This window comes from Thalia democratica, chromosome 4 (genome assembly GCF_965202585.1).
Source record: "Thalia democratica chromosome 4, ktThaDemo2.hap1.1, whole genome shotgun sequence".
NCBI classification, from domain to species: domain Eukaryota; kingdom Metazoa; phylum Chordata; class Thaliacea; order Salpida; family Salpidae; genus Thalia; species Thalia democratica.
This window is the reverse complement of record NC_139168.1, coordinates 15,695,449-15,718,260: the sequence shown is the minus strand read 5'-3', so window position 1 is coordinate 15,718,260 and position 22,812 is coordinate 15,695,449. Positions and strand designations below refer to the sequence as shown.

Below are 22,812 nucleotides of genomic sequence, written 5' to 3'. Positions count from 1 at the left end.
TAAAATGCGTAACAAAGCGAGAGTGCGTAACGTCATAAGTGCGTAAAGATGCGGGAGGTTACTGTAATAATGTTTAAACTCTAACCTGTTGCGCATTTTTCTAACAACTCTATATCGTTAATCTAATCCAAAGAGGTAACTAAAGTACTTTTGAAAAATTAAAACATGAAAAATATAAGATTAAACTTGCATAAATCAGAATTTGCGCCTACTTTGGATAAAAGGAATTCTATAAGTAAATGAGCTCAAAGATTTTATCGACAACAATTAACACCTAATATTTTAAAAAAAGTGTTTTACATATATACTTTGTTTGTCAAAATCCAATGTTAAACTTTTATACGTAGCTTTATGGATTGTTAAAAACCAGTTACAAAACTTTTTTGGAAAATAGTACAAGTTTCAGCTTAGCAATAATTTAATATAAAATTAATACTTTTTATTTATTTTAGTTTTAAATGGTTCTACAAGTTTTAAGTTCTTAATTAAATAGTTTTTTTCACATTAATTTATATTAAACTCTATTTAATTTCTTATGAAAATTAATAAACATTTCGCAACAAATTTCGAAACATTTAAAAAAAAATTAAAAAAATTATTTGATGATGTTTCATGATAAACTAGTATGTAAAAAGTACTTTTTAGTTACAGTTAATAAAAATAGTTCTACGTGCCTTAATATTTATTTACAAAACTAAAACTATCAAGGTTAAGCATTCAAAGCTTGAACACAATGTCCAACGCAAATACTTTTTTTTAATATTTAAGTTTAACACAGCATCTAGAAAACTGTCCGAAAATAGAAAGAATTGACCTGGCACTTAAACTTGTGTTTCATCCTAGAACACACACGGTTTTATTTTAAAACTTTGTGCTGATACTTGTTGTGTTTCTGTTAAATTACGTAAGCATTTGGTAGAAACATTGCATTAAAAGGAGCGAATTTCCAAACCGTTATACCTAATCTACCTTAGCAAAATAGGTATAGAAAACTATTGAAAAACTAACACCTAAAACAAAAAAATACAATTTCATACTTTTCAAATGTTGAGCCGTTCATTGAATACTTAGGGTAAATTCCTTTAGAAATAAGTTCAATATAACCAATATAAAATTTACAACTTGATTTGTCCGCAGTTGAGTCTTTTTGAAACTTAATGTAATAACTATTATAAAGTGAAATATTAACTTAAAATGAACAGTAAAATTCAGGTTAAACTTTTATAACTACATTACATAAAAAAATGAAATAAAATGTAGAAATGGTACAAAATACTACATTGATTAAATAGAACATTTATAGTTTAAGTATATGTCGACAATTAAAAACTTTAATTTTATCAACATTAAACTGTCATCCGAAAAATAATTGAAAACTTTATTTTAAACAAATTATTTGCAATGTGAAATTTATAGCAAGTAATTAAGTACAAGAAATATACAACGAAAATCTATTTTATTAATGATTAAGTTAAAAAACACAAAAACGATATAACTTGTTTTTGTTTTATAGGAGCTTTTAATAATTTAAGTTACTCTAATAACATTATAAAGTCAAAAAACATTTTCTTAAGATAATTACTATTTGTTGAAAACTATGTACTACAAATAACAAGTTTAAAAACTAAGTTTACACCTTAAACAACCCAATAGTTAAACATCGCTGTTTAATAGTGACAGAACTTCGTGATATACTTGGATCAATTTATTATTGTGACTTTACATGTTAATTACAACACTATAACTTAATTATTTACAAAAACTTAAGTTTTTTGTTCAAATATTGTAAAACTATAAAAAACCCTAATTGACTTTTTTGCAAACCAAGTTTTTAGGCACTGACAAGAATTTGAAATGTAAAAAAAACTTTGATTCGAAATATACGTATTCGAAAATAATAAGTTTCGTGTCGTTCTTAAATCGTAAACAAATTTTTACTTTTAGTGATGATAAAATAGTACAAAAAAATACTTTTTTAATTAAGTTACAAAACAATTATTCTATGTCCCTCAACACAACGATATTATTAATAAAATATGTACTATAATACAGAACGTTTCAATATTTTACAGCTACTGCAGAGCTGTTTAAATTAAAGAATGTTTATGTTTAAAACGATATCTAGAGAACACACATAGTCATATAAAACTTTAACATATACTTGTTGTGTTTTTATCTAATGACGTATACGTTTGATAAAAAAATAAAACTGAAAGAAGCGAATCTCTTAAATACATAAAAAATATCTATAAATAAACGATAAAAGACAACTTTACAGTTGCAGTTCTTATATACTTATGTTTGGTGCATTTACATTTAGTTTTTAAACCGTCACACCTAATCTATCTTACTGCATTAGGTGTAAAAAAGTATTAAATAAATAAAAACCAAAAACAACAGAGTAATTAGTTTTGTATTAATTAAATGTTGTGCCAACGTGAATTATAGTCTCAAAAAAATTAAATTCTTAAAGAAATGAATTTAAAACATTCAATTAAAAAATAACAACTTAATTCATCTTCAAGTCTCTAAATGAGTTTTATTTTGCAATTTAACTTGATTATTAATCTAAAATGAGAATAAATTATTACTAAAAAATAAACGATAAACTATAGATAAAATGTTATTTATAACTACAACATAGCAAAACGTTTAATAAAAAGGTTCGGCTAAATTCAAAATGTTTTCTTGATTTGATAGGAAACATACGAAACTTACAGCGACAATTAAAAATAATAATTTGCTTAAACCAAAGTTTTTGTCCGACAAGTAATCAGTATTTAAATGAAACCTAAGCACAAAAATATTTAATTAAAATCTGATTTTTTTGTTAAGAAACTGAGTAATAAGAAAAACAAATGAAAACTTGCTTATTTAAATAGGAGTTTTCATTTAGAGGAATTACTTTAATAACGTCACAAAATCATATCATATATAATTAAAGAATTAAAATCTAAAACTAAGCAAGCATCACTAAGAGCCTCATAGGTGAGTATCACTGTTGGAAATAAACTAAACTTCGTGATGTACTTGGATTACTTTATTAGAATGACTTTTCACATTAGTTAGAATGAAACTGAGTAATAAGAAAAAGGAATAGAATGTTTTAGTTTAATCATTACCAAACACATTTTTTCAATGCAATTACAAAAGTTTTCAAACTAAAGTTTAAACTATAGATAAACTGTTATGTTATTAGAAATCACTAACTTACGAGATATAAACTAAAGTAATTAAACATTTAGCACACGAGCAGAGGTGTGATAAGTTATTTTATTTTGATTGTTTGTATACATTACTAATGTAATTATATTTTAGACCTTTGAAACAGGGGTCGGCAACCTTTAAAACTAAGTATTAAAAATCGCTTGAAAATGTCCACTTTTGAATTATTTATAGTATAAGGTCAAACATGGGTCAGGTTAGTAAATAAAGATTTTACTTAAAAAAGAAAGAAAAAAGTTAAAAAATAATAACATTAACATAACTTTATTGAATTAAAGAAATGAAAATAACTTTATTCTACCTAAATGTTTATAAAATTGTTTTTTTTACAGTTACAGCATTCAATCAATACATTTTAAATTCCTTAATTGCAATGAAAAACTTTTCTATAGTCCATTAAAACTTATATTTGAAATTTAGTTATTTTTATTCATGGTACCGCCAACAAAATAAAAATTTGTGCTAGTTAAACTTGATATACTTATAATAAAACATGGTCTTTTTACAGAAATGGTTAGAACTGGTTAGAACTGGTTTTTAAAAAATCACCTTAGAATAATTAAAATTGAAATGAAGTAAATTTGTATTATACTGAGTTGGCTTATTGTGGTAATACAAGAGGCTCGGGTATAACTCACGTTTTGCCTTATACTTAAACCAATACTTAACCAGTATACTGCTACTAGATCAATTATTGAATGTAGTAGGCTTTAACTTTTTAATGTATGATGTGCTTCAAATATAGCTTATTTTTATCAAAAATTTAAATAATATTTATTAGAAATCTTGTTATACTTGTACGCGAAATTTTAACCTAAAACATTATAGTGTTCAAAGCATTTACCTCAAATTACGTATACCCTAAACTTACTAATCAACTAGTTTTATTTATATTAGTCATAGAAACTACAAATACTTATAAAAGAGTAAAGTATATAAAAAATCCCCTACCTCGATTCTGCCGGGGTCTGGGGTGAAATTCTGGCTTGTTTTTATTATGTAACAAATTAATGTTGTCGTTATAAATTCATATTGCGCTCAGGTGCAAAACCTATAATTTAACTCTTTCAGTTTTCAAACAACTAATATTATTCAAATTGGGGTATTTCCCTAAACATACATAACTCAGTTAGTTGATCACTGGCGCATAGCCCACTAGATGTATTGCAAAAATTTAACATAATAAATCCCCATATCACTTTCCACCATCACGATCTTATTAGAAAACATATATATATAAATATATATCGATTAAAAAAAATCCCCAACCTCGATTCTTCCCGTGTCGGGGGTGAAGTCCTGTGAAGGGTCCTCGGTGGTTACCCTGACCTGGATGGCGCACCCGTTGACATGGATACCGGATTGTTCCAAGCCCAGTTGGGGGAGGGAATGCCCCTCTGCTACGCGTATCTGCGACTGGACCAGGTCCACACTGAAATACCAACACTGGTTTTAAAAGTATCACATATGTAAGTACAACAGGTTCACTTTGGTGGGTGAAATAAATAAAATGAAATAAAAATTATATTTTTGTCCACACTAAAACAGGGGTGTAACAAATAAAAAAAGAGAAAGTTTTTTATTGGAAACTGATTGGAAAAAAAAAACAATTTACTTTATGAAAATATGTTCAAGATAAAAGAAACTAGGTCGACACTAAGTGTGGGGAATAAATATTAAAGGGAATAATATTTGTATAAGAAATTGATTTTGTATACTCTATAATACATAACAAGTCGACAATGTTGGTGGAATTTTTTTATTAAAAATAAATTTTCAAACAATAATTTGGTTTTAAATAATCTACCATATCTAATATAATATACTTTAACAAATAAACTATTAGGAAAAAAATTGTTGAATTTTAGTGTAGAATATAAAAGTTAGGAAAACTAAAATCATGAAAACATTTGATTTACACAACACAAATGAAAACAAGATTATACAATATTTTTATTTCGTCAGTTAAACGCGTATTTAGAAAAATAAAATTGCAATAGACTTGTGGTAAAATAAAAATATTTAGACTATAATAAACTGAAGTCTTCCAATAAAATAGTTAAATATAAATATCAAATCTGGAAAATGATACTTAGAATTAATGAAAGATGAAATGTTAAGTAAATGAAAAACATTGGTGTAAAAATATTGTATAAAAGTTAATAATTAATATTTTCAGAAGAAAAAATATTTTTACAGCAAAACAAATGCAGCTGTAAGATTAATAATTTTCTATCCTGTTTAAAAACTTTAAATTATTAGTACTTAAAGTTTTTAAATTAACAATTATTTGAGTTTTCTATTCTGCTTCTGCAACTATATTCTAAAATAAAAAGCTTTTAAATATAAAATTTTGTAGAAAAAAAAAGACGTTGCTTTTCAAAACAATAGTTTCATTTAAACAATTCTTAGCTTATAAAAATGAACAACAATACATGTAAAAAAAAACGGTTTACATCTATTACAAGATTTACAATTTGTGTGGTGCTAATATTTTTAAATCAAATTTTGCAAATACAAACATTAATAAAAATTATATCAAATAAGCTTTTAAAAAAGTACATAGTGTTTAATAATACTATGTTGTAGGGAATAATAGCTTAAACTTTTAAACCGTTATCTAAAAAAATTTTAATATTTTACTAAGTTTTATTCTTAATTGAAAACACAATAACTTTTGAGAAAAATTAAAACAAAGTTTTATGTTTTGAAGTAAGCATTACTGAAATATTTCTAACCTTTTAAACTAATTAAAAAATATATTGAGACTAATATTTATTGAAATTATTTTTAATGGCATATGAAAAAGTTACATAATTGTTTATACAAAAAATTTTAAATAACAACAATTATCATTTAGTTTAAAAAAATTCAAATAAACTCTAAATATTTGAAAGTTTTAGTATCAACTAGTTTAAGTAATATATTCTTATCGAGACAAATATTTTACGAACGACAAAAATATATAATTATATCATTTTATTCACAACTTTAGATAAAAGCTTTATCAGCTTTTAATTCTTGGGATGTGTTCAGTAGTTTTTAACTTTATATTATCACATTTTAATAAATGGCAAAAAAATGTAGGAGTAAATATTTTATGAGAGATTTACTTAATTTTTTAAAGTGAGACGTGAAGTTTATAAATAAACTATATTTATATGCATTTTACTATCTAAAAAACGTAAATAAATATACGAACTTAGATACAAAATTTAAGAAAGAAAAACACTAAAACATTAATATCATATTAATAATAGAATAATATTACAAGCAAACCACGATTTCAATACAAAAAAAATATTTTATTCATAAACTTTGCGTGTTTATAAATAAATATAAATCTAAATTTATAAAGTTTGTTATATAAGATATTTTTGTACAAAAAAAACTGAAGCTTACTAACAACGGACTTTGAACAACAGTTTTTATTGTGCACACAAAAAGTTTAAAACTTCAACTTATTTCAAGTACAAATATGCCTTGTTGATTTTGTTTGTTTAAAGTTCAGTAAAACTCAACAAGATTAAAATAAACTAAAATTTGAAGCTGAATAGTTTTACATAACAGCTTTCTATAACGTAATTGCATTGTAACAACTGATGTTTAGCTTAGTAATAGTTTATGACTGAACTAATTGAATGAGCTCAACTTTTTAAAGCACTTGGCAACATTTTAAACTCTCAAGTGCAGTGGTTTGTATTTAATCTTGTTGTTTAGTTTATAAAACTCACATAAATACATACCTTAAAATAAAAAATAAATAAAAATTACCCGGTTATTTCTTCAGAAACAGTGTGTTCGACTTGCAGTCTTGAGTTGACTTCTATGAAGTAATGTCTGCCCTGTGTTGCATAAGTTTCAATATGAAAATAGTAGGTCATAGTGCAAACAAGTACATATAAATTGAACATGCTTTTTTAGAGTTTGAGTCGCTTACATAATTTTAGCTTCATTGTTATAAGCATTTAAGTAGTAGTTGATTAAAAAAAAACACAAACAAAAACAAACTCTAGTAGGCTTTTTGAGTAGATTAAGTTTATAGTTTTTGTAATTTTTTGTTTATTGAATTACTTTGCAAGTATTTATTTTTTACTTGCTATAAGTTTTTGTATTATAAAGTTGTACTGACATACATGTACATATATTTTGTATTTCATTTATTGCTTTTTCAAAAGCCATTGTTAACCTATGGACATACTACGTTTTTTTTAAGTAATTAAACCGTGTGTAAGTTCGTGTATTGTCTCATTAAACAATGAGCTAATGATTAATTAAAAAAACTAAATCAACACTTTAATATTTCTGTTTATTTAGAAATATAAGTCAGTATTGATAAGCGCGTTGAGTCATTGAACAAAAACAACTTTAAACTTTTCTATGTATTTTTGATTTAACTTTATCTGAAATATTAAAACAAGTAAACTTAATTTATCAAAAGTACATACCTTTAAATTACATAGATAAATAAACCAAAAAGTAGCAACAGATAATTTAAACAGTATTTATGGTATAAAAATTATAGTAATAAAAACTTTAAGGTTGATGTAGTTGATATACTTATCAAAAAAAAACAGTATTTTGATGATATCTTTATTCCAAACAACCATGTCGATTTTAAAAATGTTTTTAGATTTTTTTTTAATTGAAACAAAATATTTATAAGGACTAAAGAGAAAACAATTAAGTTTAAAAACAGAAATATAAAACAATAATATCTAAAAATAATAATAATAAATAATAGAATAAATAATAATAACTCTATCAGAAATTTGAATTTACGCTCCTAAACAAAAAATTATATTAGCTTATAAAATGAGCAGATTATTAACATAGAAGTTTAAAAAAATACATATGCGTTATATAATGTAAACTTAGTCTTCAACCAGACTCTTTAAAAACCTTAACAAATCAATAAATATTAAAAGTACTTATAATTTGGATTTTAAAACATGCATGTACTAATTTTTCATGAATTGTTAAACGTATACAAACAAACAGGAACTCTTTTGTAAAAAAAATCCCAAATCAAAAATATACACAAAAAAGTCACTAATTAAAAACTCCACAGTTAATTTTAAAGTGGAAGTGACTAAAAGCCTACTTTTTGTAAAAAAATCAATAAAATCTTTTTTTAAGTTTATTCAACCTTTTTATCAACTTCATCATATCTGTCATAAATAAAATCACAAAAAATAATCAAACACGAACTCGATAATCAATGAATAATTCAAACTAGTTAAAAAATAATAAAAAAACTTTTACAACAACTGAATAAAGTACTTATTAAACCTTTTTATCAATTGAAAAATTTTATAAACTAAATAAAAACACAAAACAACAAACACACATCTGATCAACAATAAGGAAATCCACGGTTAGTGATAAAAAAAATGCTATGAGCCAAAATGTTGCAATAAAAATATCTTTAACAATTTAAAAAAAAAACAATTTTTTTATTAACTTAAACGTATACAAAATAAAATCTAACCTGATCATCGATGAGAAACTCAACGGTTCCCGCGTTCTGATACCCGACGTGATGGGCTATTTTCAGCGCATCCTGAAATGATATTAATAGTATTTATATTGTCTATACATTATTTACATATACTGATACTCATCATTATGTAAAGTTATCAAATAAATTAATTTTTTGGTTGAAAACTATACAAAGCAAAATACTCAAAACGTAATTAATAGAAACATTCGTTTTTTTTTTCTTTACAGGTTATTTTTTATGTTGACGTACGATTTATCTTGTGTTTTAAAAAAGTACTTATCCAAAAAAACCAACTATCTAAGATTTTTTTTTCAGTTATTTTTACATCATTAACACTTTACCTCGGCCAGTTTCTTCCTGATTTCAGGATCAAGGTGCAACCCGGGAGCGATCTCCACCACCTTCTGATACCTCCTCTGTATCGAGCAATCCCGCTCGTACAAGTGAACTATGTTTCCGTATGCGTCTCCTGTTGATAGAAGTTTGTTTGATTAAAAAGAAAGCCGAATTTTCACTAGTTTAATGGTTTTTATTTTAGTAGAGGTTTTTAGAATTTTTTTAGCAAAATTACTCTTGTAAAACTTTTAAGTATCTTTTTAAGTATTTATAGTAGTTTTAAAAACCCTCAAGCTTGTTGGATGTAGATTTTTTCATTTTTACTAAAACACCCGATTGCTAGTTTAAGATTGTTCCAGGTAGTTCAGAGTTAACTTAGAGCATTATATCATAAGTTTAACAGCCCAATAACTACAAAACATAAAATTGGTTAAAAAAATTAAAGTATGTGTAGTTTATAGTGTGCAGAGTTTTTGGGTTCCAATAGTCTTGGGTTTTGAAGGTATCTCTCGACAACCATGGAATTAATCAATAACTGTTTACATATACAACAAAAGTTTACCTAATATTTGCACTTCTATATGCCTCGGGTTCTGAAGATATCTCTCTATGAACATGGATCCGTTTCCGAAAGCCTTCTCTGCTTCACTTACCGCTCTGCTGAAATTAACCTCCAACGTCTGAGCATTAAAAATAAATAGTTATTGAAATATCGAAATACTTTAATTAAGTCAACAGACAAACAGTTTAAATTATCAAAAGAAGTTTAAGTTGCAAAGTTGTTTTGCGTTTCAACAACTAAAGATAATGTAAACACTATTTTTTTCAAAATTAAAATTTTCAAACAAGTTTTTAACAAAACTTTTGATAAATTACTAAACTAAATGAGCAAAAACTTAAACTAGTCATAAAGCAAACAAAACTGTGGGCTCAAGTAAATAACTAAAAAAATTTTAAAAATTATTTGTAATACCATAATTTATAGCATCAAATATTGAAAGTACTTTATATAATATTTATGGCAATAATTAGCAAGAATAAAAACGAATACAGTCTAAAAAATGGATATATCATATAATGCGGAAAAGATATAGATTTTAGACGTTTTAAAATCAGAACCTAAAAACAAAAGGAAGAGCTACAGAGTAGTTGTTTGCACAAATTTAACAATTTTAAAAAAATTGTGTTTAAAATTTTGTTGAATATTTCAAAAAAACGTTTTTTAAGATATTATGTATATTATGATGTGTTTAACTTTGCTTATTTATTTACTCATGCTCATTACTTGCATTTTACAGAATAAAAACCTCTACAAGGAAAAAGTTGGTTTGGTGTATTAGACTTATAAAAAAATACATATTAAACATTGTTATTTTGATTGAGAACTATCTCATTTGTCTACACAACATTAGTTGCAGGAAAAATTTGTTCACCACCATTTGTATACTTGCAAAGCTTCATAAAAATCTACCTACAAAGTTTACTCGCTTTGAAAACTGGAGCTGTTTTGCGTCGAAACGGATATCAGCAGTTTCAAATATAATTATAAAACAAATAAAATACACAACAAACGTTCTCATCCTCCACCAGCCTCATACCCCTGCCTCCTCCCCCGAAAGCAGCTTTGAATATGACGGGGCATCCGTGCTCGTCCACGAACCGCCGCGCTTCTTCCAGCTTCGTGATGGGCGTCGATGTTCCCGGGATCACTGGCACTCCTGTGGTATTTATAAAGAAATGTAGTAAGAAATAATTGAATTCATAGATAAAAATTTATATAAATCATATTAACTGCTTAAAATATAGGTTAGAAACATATGTTGGTAGAATAAAGGAAGATTACAGTATAATTTGTTTTTATAAATCAAATTACCGATATTCCTGTGGTCCATAAATAAATGAGATAAGAAATTACTTGATTCATAAACAAAAATGTATATAAATAATAATACCGATATTCCTGTGGTTTATAAAGAAATGTGATAAGAAATAATTGAATTCATAAACAAAAATGTATATAAATCATATTACCGGTATTCCTGTGATTTATTAATAAATATGATAAGAAATAATTTAATTCATGAACAAAAATGTATATAAATCATATTAATAAAAACAAATTGTACAGCAATCTTCCTTTATTGTACCAACATATGTTTCTGTGTGTCAACGAATCAACACACTTCAACTGGGTTCTGTAAAAAAATATAATTACTGTAATGAGAGAATAGAAGCATAGAATAAAGTAGGTGTATACATGTTTTCATTAAAATAAAATAATTTCTACAGATAGTAGTTGTTAATAGGTAAAATACTTAATATTAAATCCGACTGTTTCATTTAAATTCTAATTGTTTGTATGTACACTTGGAAAATACTGACACAAAGTTTTTGTGTTTATAAAATATGGGCAGAGGTCCAGGGACCGCTGGTACTACTTTGTTACATAAATTAAAATTTCAAACAACAACTCATACAGAATGTTTTGTGAGCACACCGACATATAACTTTTTGTAATGTTAAATACGTATGGCTTGAAAAAAAATTTTTTTTTGCAAATCAATTAAAATTCTTTTTTACAACATGTCGATGTTCCAGGGAGTACTGGTACTATTGTCGTTTTTGTAAATCATAATGCTGAAATTCGTTCTGCTGAAAAAAATAGGTCCTGTGTTTCAGATAAATCATGATTTGTTGCACACTAGGTGAGCGTTAAAGTTTTTGTACTATAAAATACATATTGGATGATTTCTTTTATAAAAATTATCAAAGAAAAACTCAATTGAAATAAATTTAAAGAAAATATGAATAAATAAAAAGGTTTTTTTTATACAATTCATTTTTAATGAGGTGGTAGTGATTAGAAATTAAGGAGAAAAGTCATATGGTTTTATAACTATTTTCTTTTTAAATAAGGTCTATTGTTAAGAAAAAATAAGTAGATAATTTAACCTTATTTTTATCAAATTATGACTAGTTGAATAAAAATTACAATAAACTTTAGTGTCATTTGATTTTTTTGATAGATGTGTTAAAGAAAACGTATGGTGGTTACAAAAAAGTATTGATTTTTAGTAGAAATGCAATTACGTTAGATGTAAAAAGTACTAAAAATGATGCTATTGTTTTTTTTTATTCTTACTATTTATAAAAAGTAACTAAGCTGCCAGTTGCTTTTAAGATTTTGTAGAATTCAAATTAAGTTTTGAGTATTAACAGTCATAACTTAAGAACTGTATAGGTTACTTTTGAAACGACTTATTCACTTAAAATTAATATCTTATCCTAAGATTTTTGAGCAGTTGTTTTTAAACTTTCCCAGTTATTTTAATTTAAAATAAATGAATTATATCAATGCTAATTTAGCTGAGAATAATATTAGACCCTCCTATGGCCTTAAATAACAACAAAAATTTTTAAATAGAAATTTTCTTTTTGAAAATTAATATTTTTAGCACCCCTACCAAAAGTAACACACATTCCACTGCTCTGAAAAATATCTTTAAAAAAAATTGTATACTAGAAAAAAGTAGTTTAACTAAATTGTTCAACTTGTCAAAACCAACATACCAGCCGCAATGGCAACCATCAATATGTTAACAAAACAATTTAAACAAAGTTAATTTTTTCAACTCATCAAATATATAAACCAGCAACAATGGCAATCTTCTTTGTATAAATACTTTAAAAATTATTGGACTTTAAGAAAAGCTTTTTCATGTGTTGACAAGACGACTGTTATATTTTTAAAGTTAATAAACTTTATTTATTTAGTATTTCAACCAATAAAACAGGATGCTAGCAGAAAACTTTCACCAAAATTTAAACGAAAACCAATGGTATGTATACAAAAAATATAATTTTTCGTTTAACTAGATATCATTGAACTCATCTTCATCAAAACAACATATCAAAATAGTATTGAACAAAAATTGGTCTTAATGAAGTTATTTTTTATTCTACACACCAAAACAACAAACCAGCGGCAATGGCAATCTTCCTCGCGGCGACCTTGTCTCCCATCTGTTGTACCACTTTGGGGGAAGGCCCTATAAACCTGATGCCCGCGTCCACGCAAGCCTGGGCGAAATCAGAACGTTCGGAAAGGAACCCGTACCCCGGGTGAATGGCGTCCGCTCCTATGTCCTAAAATAAATAGCCAATGAGTTTAAATTTACTGCCATTTGCTTTGGGGAACTCAAAAATTTTTTAATTATATTTAAACTTTTGTACCTACAAAGTATTAAATATATTTGGAGGTAAAGCATTAAATATGTAAATAGTTAATTTAAATGATATTGAAATTTATTTATCTAAAAGTTTAAGTTTTTATGTGTATTTACTCAATAAAACTTCATTGCTTAAAGTATTTGCTTATGTTAGATTCATTTTAGAAAAAAAAAAATCTGTTTAGCTTTTGCTCTTATGTCCTTAAATATTTAATATTTTTCAATTAATGGTATTTGTAACCTTTTAAACATGCAAAATTCAAAGTTTTCTTTGTACCAAAAGTACCAACTAACCAGCATACTATCATTTTTATTTTTGAGCATTTAAACAATGATTACGCTTTCAAAAATGTGATTTTTTTACTAAAATCACTTTTTGTTTCTAGTCCTTTCTTATAAACAAAAATTAAAATGTCTTGAGAGACTTAACAGTTATAACTGATGTTTAACATTTTTTACCTAAAATTCTTAAACTTTTTAATTATTCAAAAAAATCTTAATGTTTTGGTATTTTAATTTAAGTTAAAGATTAATATTAAACTAAAATTTTAATTTAAATCATATGCTATTTTTGTGAAAGTTTTGTAAGTATAAAAATTTAACAAGTTTATTCTAAATGCTTTATTTACAAATAACATAATTAGAAATTTAAATAATTGATGTTTCCTTCATGTTGACATGTAAATGCTGAAAATACCAACCTTAGCAATACTGATTATTTCAGGGTAGTTTAAATACGCTTCCACTGGAGCTAATCCCTTTCCTACCAAGTAACTCTCATCAGCTTTTTGTCTGAAAAAAACAAATGTTGTAATTAATAAAATCATAATTCTCTCAAACTACAAAACTTTTATTGAAACCGGTTTTGTTAAAAATTTCTAATAAAAATTTACTTAATCATCAAAAAAAAAAACTTTCAGTACAATTTAATCATACTTTTTGTAATAAATACATTGTTAAATTATTAAACTTTGTTAAAGATGTTGTAAGTTTAAAGATGATAAAATTCAACTTTTCTGTAAAAACTGAAAACATATTTTACATTTATTTAGTAACGAACCTGTGCAGTTGGCCACCATCTTGTTCAGAGTAAATGGCAACAGTTCTGATTCCGAGTTCGGTGCAAGCTCTGAAAACGCGAGTGGCAATCTCGCCTCTGTTGGCCACTAAAACCTGAGTGGATAGAAATTGTGGTCATCAAATAGGTTTGAAAGTACAAAATTCATTCTACTTGAAGAAGCTTTTTGTCATATTATTAGGGTCCTGAACTCCAAATAGAGGAAAACTCACATGAGTGGAAAAATTATTTGTACTCAAAATAAGGTTGTTCTAAGTAATTAATTCTCACGAAAGGGTACAAACTATTAACAGAGGATCTTTATACAACATTTGTAAAATGTTTTCATTTGCTACTCAGTACTTCGTACTTAAGCCCTCTTGTTTAAGATCACAATAGCGGTTTCTTGCAACTATTCCTACCTGATGAGTCCTAATAAGGACGAAACCCGTCATAGGATTGTCTTGGATGCTGTTGTTGTTGATCTTGCGGTAAAGTTCATTGTTTATTATTATTATTATTTACTACTCAGTTTTGGTTAGGGCCCCAAGTCATGTAAAACAAAACTTAAACTTGTATCATATTGATACGCTTTGAGTAGCAGTATTAGGTGTCTTGCACTGAAAATATACGCTTCATAACACCCGCAAAAGCTAAACAAAAAAGAGAGTTGAAATCTCACCTCAGTTGGCAGCCTACAAAAACTAAATTGAATTAAGCAGAGTTTAACATAGAAAAACTTATTAATAATTGAGGTATTTTATATACTAATCTATATACTACTCAGTTTTGGAGCAGGGCACCTAGTTGCATGGTACAGTATGTAAAACTATTCTGTTCTAAATGACTAAGTGGAATAATACTTGTGGTCAAAATAAAGCTGTTCTCAGTAGTTAGTTCTTGTGGGTAGGTACAAATTAACAAGTGGGGTGTTTTATATAACCTTATTTGCAACTCAGTTTTGCTACAGGGCACTTAGTCATGTTTCAAAAAACTAACATAAATTCATTCTACTTAAGTAAGCTTTGTATTACATTGTTAGGTCCCACCAAATAAAAATAGTACTTTCCTCTTAACTTTAGAAAAATAAAAACATCAATATATATAAACTTAAGATTCTAAAGAAAAAAAACAAGTTTGATTTTTATATTTTTGAAATGAAGTATGTATTTCAACCATTACAATTTGACTTAAATAACTATAAAGTGTTCAGATTGATACTTAAATTACTTGCTTTCTAAAAACACCTTTTAATTATTTATTGGCAACACTTATTGTTCTTATTTCTTAGAACAAGTTGATACCAATAAATTTTATTAATATAAAAACAAACTTTTTCAATTGGTTTAATCTGCGGTTTTGCATCAGAAGAGTTATTTGATTGTTGAACGAACAGCGATTTGTACACATATTTTCCACACTAAAAATTACAATTATAACTATTCTACTTTAATGTACTGAACACATTTATATATTTACAAATTTTTTAAATAAAGTGAAAGTATTACAAAAGGCCTGTTTTAAAAATCAAAAAATCATTTAATTTTTTTATTAAACTTTTTTTTTAGTTTAAAGCATCAAAAATTTACTTCTATACTATTCAATTTGAAATAAATTATAAATTAGTTTATGCTTCTTGTAAAAATGACATAAACTAACACTTGAGTTGACGCGATTGAGCTTTTGGTTGAGGCTTGACAACACAAATGTGCCTTTTCTCAGCAGCATTTTAACTATATTATTAACAACTTAAACTAACAACTTTGACGAACCTGTGAATAATTTCTACTATAATCTAAATGAACAAGTCGATACCTACAAAGCATATATGGTAATTGTATCAAGAAAAACTTATTGTAAATAAAAATTAAAGTTTTTGTTTACAGTGAAGCTTTTTTTACTCTAACTTTTTTCCGCTTTGTTATACTGCTGTTGTTTATAAATTAACAACAAAATTAAACATACAAAAAGTAAAACAAAATCATGCTCAAACACATATTTAGTGAGTAAGAACTCGAAACTCATGAGCATCAAATTATTATTGTTTTAATTGCTACAAACGTAACTATCTTAGAGGGTAAACTTAATTTCCTTTAGTTCTTGACTGAGTTACTTTGTCACGCATTTAATACTTACATGACAATTTGAAGTTGATGTATTTTCCACAATTTGTAGTATTTTTTTACATTTATATCATCAAGTGATCATTCCTAAATAATAACTTTGATTTTTGCAAAGATTTTCTTGTACAGTCATGGAAACTTATATGTATATATATATATATATATATACTATTAAGATCTTTTTAATTCATCTCATTAATTATACTAATTGATTTATAAGTAATCAAAATAAAAAGTAATTTTGCTTTCATAGAACTAAATTGCTTTTAGCTAACAACCTTTTTTTCACATTCACTTTTTTCATTTGTACTATTTTGATTTTTTTGTGATGTCGTAATTCATCACAAAAAAATCAAAATAGTACAAATGAAAAAAGTAATTACTGATTAAATAAAGTTCTAATGATGAAGTAATTTTTTACAGGTTTCTTATAGTTAGAACACAAACTTTCATAACTTTGTGTTCAGTAAATTTGTAAAATTAAACTTTTAGTTTTTAAACAGGACTGTTCTGTGAAAAGAAAACTACTATTAATGTAATATAACCATGAACAAAATGGTGAATGGCAAAACTAAAAATATACCTAGTACAACTTGTTTGGATTAATTTGAACTTAGAATATTTTTATATTTCAAAAGAAATAGAAAAAACAAATAATTACCACTTAATAAAACAAAAGCCACCAGATTTTTTAAAAGTTCTGCCAGGTTTTCTGATTATCTTTTAGATTTTTTGAAATAACAAGCTTTTTTGTTCCTTTTAATTGAAGTATTAATTAATAATGTCTTTTTGCTAATTAGTATATAATTGCAGAAAAAATACTGCAGTACTACTTTAAATGTGAACTATGTTAAAAAATAGTTCTGAAAGTTTTAAAATTTATTGTTAATTTTAAAACTTTCATTTATCTAACTGACATTTTTATCAACAAAAATAACTTGAAATATCATTAAATTCAAGAATATTTTATTATTTTGTTCAAGGCATAAGGGTGATTTAATAATAGTTTCTAGGTAAAATGACTACCTTGCATGTGTGAAGTCATAATGTTCCAACTAGTTTTTTTATTATTTGTTGTCAAATAGCTAAAAAACAAACCTTTAACTTTTTAAATAAAGTTTGAGATTTTAGGAAAGATTTTTAAAAGCTTGATGAACTCAAATTCACACTTAACATATAAATGTATTTGTAATACAACTAATATATTTGATTTTTGTAGATTTTAGCTACAGTTTTTACTTTCAAATAGTTTTAAATCTAATACAATAGTAAATATGTTTTAATTTACTTAAAACTGTTATTTTCGTGCTTTTTTTTAACTAACTATAAAATTTGCTTCAATTTAAAACTTTTTTTAGAAGTATGTCAATATTCAAAACAAAAGCAGATACCAGTTTATTATTAACTTATCAAAACTATAAGCACTTGTAACTTAGGTCAATATAAAATTTTACTTTAACCACTCTGAAAATCTATTGAATAAAGATAATGAAAAAGAAGTTATTTAAAGAAGTATTTAAAGAAGTATTACTTTGTGTTATTTTATTTTTTTCTTCATATAAAAATTGAAAACTTAAATCAATCAACAACTAAATCAAGTTTATTAAACTAGATTTTTATCAACCATTAGGTAAAATAGCTTTATTACAATAATAATGTGATGCTTATTGAACAAAAAAAAAGACAATCCTCAAAATATTTGGTCCTATGACATGGTGGACAAAAAAACCTTTGCTTATCGACTCGCACACAACTTGGATACCTTTTAACGTCTTGTCCAGAACACTAGATAGGAAACTCAATAAAAGTAAAAACAAAAATTAATCTGTTATAAATAAAGAATTTTCAATGAAGCAGAAACAGCAAATCAATGCAGCATTTAGCATCATCTGCAAAGGGGAGGTAACAGTTCAGCTTTCATAACAAATGTGGGTATTGCCCTTCTTTGCTTTTTTTGTACATGTCTCTTTCGGCATTGATTACTTAAATTTAATTTTAATACTTTTTAACAACAAATAAAAAGTGTTTTACTTATCATAACTTTATTATGTTCTTTCTTAAAAAATACAATATTGAAATTATGTGATAAACGTAGGGATGCTAATCATGGCATTAAAAATATTTAAGTAAAATGTTGCAGGATTTAAATTCATCAGTCGACATATAAAATTAAAACGTAAAATGGTATTGTTTAAATTGAAAAAATTATAAGAAAAATTATAGTAAATTTTTTTTTTTAATTTTGGCAGTAATGTTTGAACTAGTATTTTTAACACTTTTCACAGTGCTTTTTACCTAGTAGTGTCGATCGGTATCGTAAAAAATATGCTTAAATCATCAGATTATTACCAACTTTCTGATTTTTGCTAAGCTACACTTTGTTTGTCAAGTTTAGTATTTAGCAACTTAAACAAACTATGATGAAAATAAAATATTATAAAAAAAATTTCATTTAAAATGTTATATTTAGTTCAAAGTCAAAATAATATACTGATGAGCATTTTATTTTTTTGTTTAAATTGAAAAAAAAAATATTTGGCCCATATTTTATTAGTAATATTTAATATCTTATTTTTCACTTTTTAGTATCATAGCAACCGTGGATAAAAAAAAATTGAAAAATAAAACTCACTTTATTTTAAATTTAAGGTATAAATAATCTTAGAAAACTATTCTATTCTAGCCTATATGCTTTGCATTGTTTTCGATTTTCAATTATAACCAACCCGTTACTTTTTCTTTAGTATAAATAGTTACTATTAAGTCTGATTTAATCTAGTTTTGATATATTAACAAAAGTTATTATTATATATAAATTGTATTTACAACTTAATTGAAAGTATAAACATATTAAGATGCATAATTTCATATTATATAAATGACTAAACAAAAATAAAATAATTGACTTTATCAAGTTAACTATACCTTTTTTTATAATACAAACATCTTTTTTTTTAACTCTGAAGCTCAAAAACTACATTTTATTACAAAACAAAAATTTTCATAAACTTACAAAATTGAAGATAAAACCCTAAACATTTAAGATGATAAAAACTTAGTTTTAAAGAAATATTTTGTTTTATTTTTCAATACAACTATTTTTATCTTTAATAGCACAAGCATTCTAAGATAATTCTAACGTTTTTTCTATATAATAAATTAATTTATTCATGATTAAGTCTTCTGATCTATCCAAGCAAGATCCTCAACGGAGCTCGATCCGCAATCCGAATTCGAACTATCGCTGTACAACCTAACCTGATTCCTTTGGTTAACAAGCTTTCTTTCCTGCTCTCATGTTCCAGCAGCCTTTATATACCTAATCAGTTGTTTGTTGACCTCGTAACTGTCGAATGTCGATATTCTCTTTTTCTCGTGCTTTTGATGACAATCACTTTAATCTTTTTAGTCCTTGCAGCATATCTTGAAAGCTACATTTAATTTTTTACCTATTTTATTACACCCTTTATGAATTAACTTAAGTCGTCCATAATTTAGTTTTTATATAAACTTAATACTTCTGTGAGAGGTAGTCCATGTTTGGTTTTATCAGCTTTGGTCTTTGATTAGGCTCTTTTTACTTAATCAAAATAAAAAAATTGAAAACTTACATTTACTAACAAACAAATATGTTTTTATAAACACTTTTAAAATACTAAAAAAGCTTGTTTTTATTTTATCTTGAAAGTCTGTTGCAAAATCTAAAAACAACATTTAAAGACCATTTTGTTGTTTTTCAGATCTCGCAGCATATTTTGAATAAAAAAATTAAAAATGTATTTATTATAATTTTTAAATGTTGAAGGAAAACATTTTTATTAGTCAGTGAATGTAGATACTCTTTTTTTGATTAAGCAAGAATACACTAATTAAAAACCAAAAGTGAAAAAGGCAAAAACAGCTTACACTTTAAAAGATATTAAGTTCTTAGTTAAACGAAATTTACTGACCATTAAAGTTAGTTTACTATTAAAAAAATGGCAAAAAATAGTAATAATTTAAATACATTTTTCAGATGTGTTAAGAGTTAAAAAAGACGAAATTCCCAATTTTTTGTAGGCTCCCTAAAGCACTGACCTAAAACCAAAAAAAGATGATTTATTTTTGATATATTAGTAAGCTATTAGAGTTATAAAAAAAACTATTATAAAAAGACCACAGAAGTTGTTGTGTTTTAAAACTTATGAATACATAAAATGATTCAAGTGTTTTTCTTATTTTATAATGACTATCATAGGATTTTGTTTTTCAATAATATGACAATGCACTATTTTACTTGTTTGCTATTTATAACTAGACTTAAACTGCTTTGTACCATTTGTTTTTAAGCTAAGCAAGAGGATGACATAAAAAAGAACAAAAGGTTTAGCAAAAGTATTTACCTTACTTTTTATAACTTATCAGCTATAATAAAGCTTAAGGTATTTTTAGAATAGTAAAGAATTAAAATGTTTATCAATTTTAAAATTGTGCATTTTCTTTGCTTGATTATAAGGTCTAAAAAATACTCCATTTACTTCTACTTTTGAAATTTTAAAACCAAGTAAAAACTAATTTTAGTTTCAAGTATATTTTCTAGATGTCAATAAATAAATATAAAATTAACTTGCAAGTTAAATATTATTTGCTTTACTACACTTTTTTTTCTCTAAACAAAAAACTTTACAAAATAAATAAAGTTCAGCTGATCTTAATAACACTAATAATAAATTTTTAGAAAAAAAAACAATTAGGCAGTCAATTATTTTCAATCTTAACTAAATCAAATCACTTAGAGCATCATTTTATTTAATTATGAATTGAAACTCATTCTACAATATTCTTTTAATTATTATGGTTCAAGAAATGTGTCAATCGTTTTTACTTTTTAAGTCATTTTCCAAGTATAATTAAATTTTTTATACCTTAAATGTCAACTGTGCAATGTCTTATTTTACAAGAAAACAAAAATATGCCATCTTTTAGCTTTTCGTTGATGTTGTTTTAACTTTTAGAATTTTTTTGTATTTAAAAAAAATATATATTCACAAGTATTTATTAAACTGAAATTTTATTTGCTTTACAATTTAATATATGTTTCAACTGAATAGTTTTAATATTAAAAACTTTTCTTGTTTCTTTCTTGAAAATTAAAAAAGGATAAGATACAGAACATCTTTAAAAAATATTTACTATTTTGAAACACACTAACCATTGCGACAAAAAAAAAATGTTTGATTTTAAACGATGACATTTAAAATATCTAAAAGATAAATTTTAAATGAACAAAATCATATAGCTTGTGTTTAAACATTTGACTCAATTTAGGTAGTCACATTAAAAACACGATTAGTTAAAATATAAACATTTATAAATTTTTTGACAGTAGAACATTAAAAATAAGTGCTATTTTTTAAACAAAACTCAAGCAATGGTTTGCTTTAAATTTTAATAAACTTAAAGGAAGTTCATGTTTGATATATTAACGAGATAAAAATAGATGTTAAATTAACTAACATTTTAACAGTATAGATTATTTAGTATTTATTTTTATGAAACAAATAAGTTTCATATTAAATTATATAAGCTATCTAGTTATAGGTTTGTTTGTTATTGTTAGTTAGTAAAAACTTTTTTGATACTTATTCGAAAAACAATACTTTTTGATATAAAAAAAATATTTGTAAATTAAAAAAATATATATGTACTAACTAACATTTTAATAAAGTAAAATGTTTTAAAATTAACTTTTAAAGTATTACTTTTTGTTTGTTCAAACTGAACATTAGTGTATTGTTATATATTTTTAAAATAAGGACAATTAAAATAAGTTTAAAGTTTAAATAAAACTGCTTTTATGACAATTAAATTAAAATAATTATAAGAAAAAGTTTCTTATGCTTAAATTTAATTTTAAATACAAATTACTATTTATAATAAAAGGTTAATAATTTAAGCTTAAAAAAGAAATTGACCTTTAATTTTTCTAATTTTAACTACAATAATCTTTTTAAAGACCTTTACCTTGTTTAATATTTCAGTTATTAGTTATAATTTAGATCTAATTTAAAAAATATGCAAATTTGTTTTGACATATTTTTGTACTAAATTATTTTGTAATTGCTTCTTTGTTATATGTTTAATTTATGTGACTTATAAAGTAAACTAAAACCAGCCTCAAAAAAAGTATTGAAAATTTCTTTAGTTTCTTATGAACCGGATTAAAAGAAAAGGAAATAATACTTCACTTCTCACTATTTCGCCAAGCTTAGTATAACTTATCATTTTTAGAATATAAAAATCAACAACCTCTAACAAATTTAAAAATAAAACTAGGTTTTAAAGCCAAAAATAACTTTT

The 22,812-nt window shown here is 25.0% G+C and overlaps 1 protein-coding gene across 1 annotated transcript in view; it reads right to left on the bottom strand.

The window, feature by feature from the left end:
* The window catches only part of LOC145835247 (pyruvate carboxylase, mitochondrial-like), a 45,428-nt gene extending 29,304 nt beyond the window's left edge, over positions 1 to 16,124 (bottom strand). The window contains exons 1-11 of the mRNA XM_082942812.1: positions 16,010 to 16,124; positions 15,684 to 15,770; positions 14,354 to 14,466; positions 13,995 to 14,085; positions 13,045 to 13,210; positions 10,637 to 10,782; positions 9,627 to 9,744; positions 9,070 to 9,197; positions 8,717 to 8,788; positions 7,000 to 7,070; positions 4,495 to 4,657 (exon numbers count right to left, since the gene is read on the bottom strand). Of these exons, the coding sequence (XP_082798938.1) occupies positions 4,495 to 4,657; positions 7,000 to 7,070; positions 8,717 to 8,788; positions 9,070 to 9,197; positions 9,627 to 9,744; positions 10,637 to 10,782; positions 13,045 to 13,210; positions 13,995 to 14,085; positions 14,354 to 14,466; positions 15,684 to 15,770; positions 16,010 to 16,078 (1,224 nt within the window). The 5' untranslated portion in view covers positions 16,079 to 16,124. The remainder of the gene's footprint in view (positions 1 to 4,494; positions 4,658 to 6,999; positions 7,071 to 8,716; positions 8,789 to 9,069; positions 9,198 to 9,626; positions 9,745 to 10,636; positions 10,783 to 13,044; positions 13,211 to 13,994; positions 14,086 to 14,353; positions 14,467 to 15,683; positions 15,771 to 16,009) is intronic.
* Between the last annotated feature and the right edge of the window lie 6,688 nt (positions 16,125 to 22,812).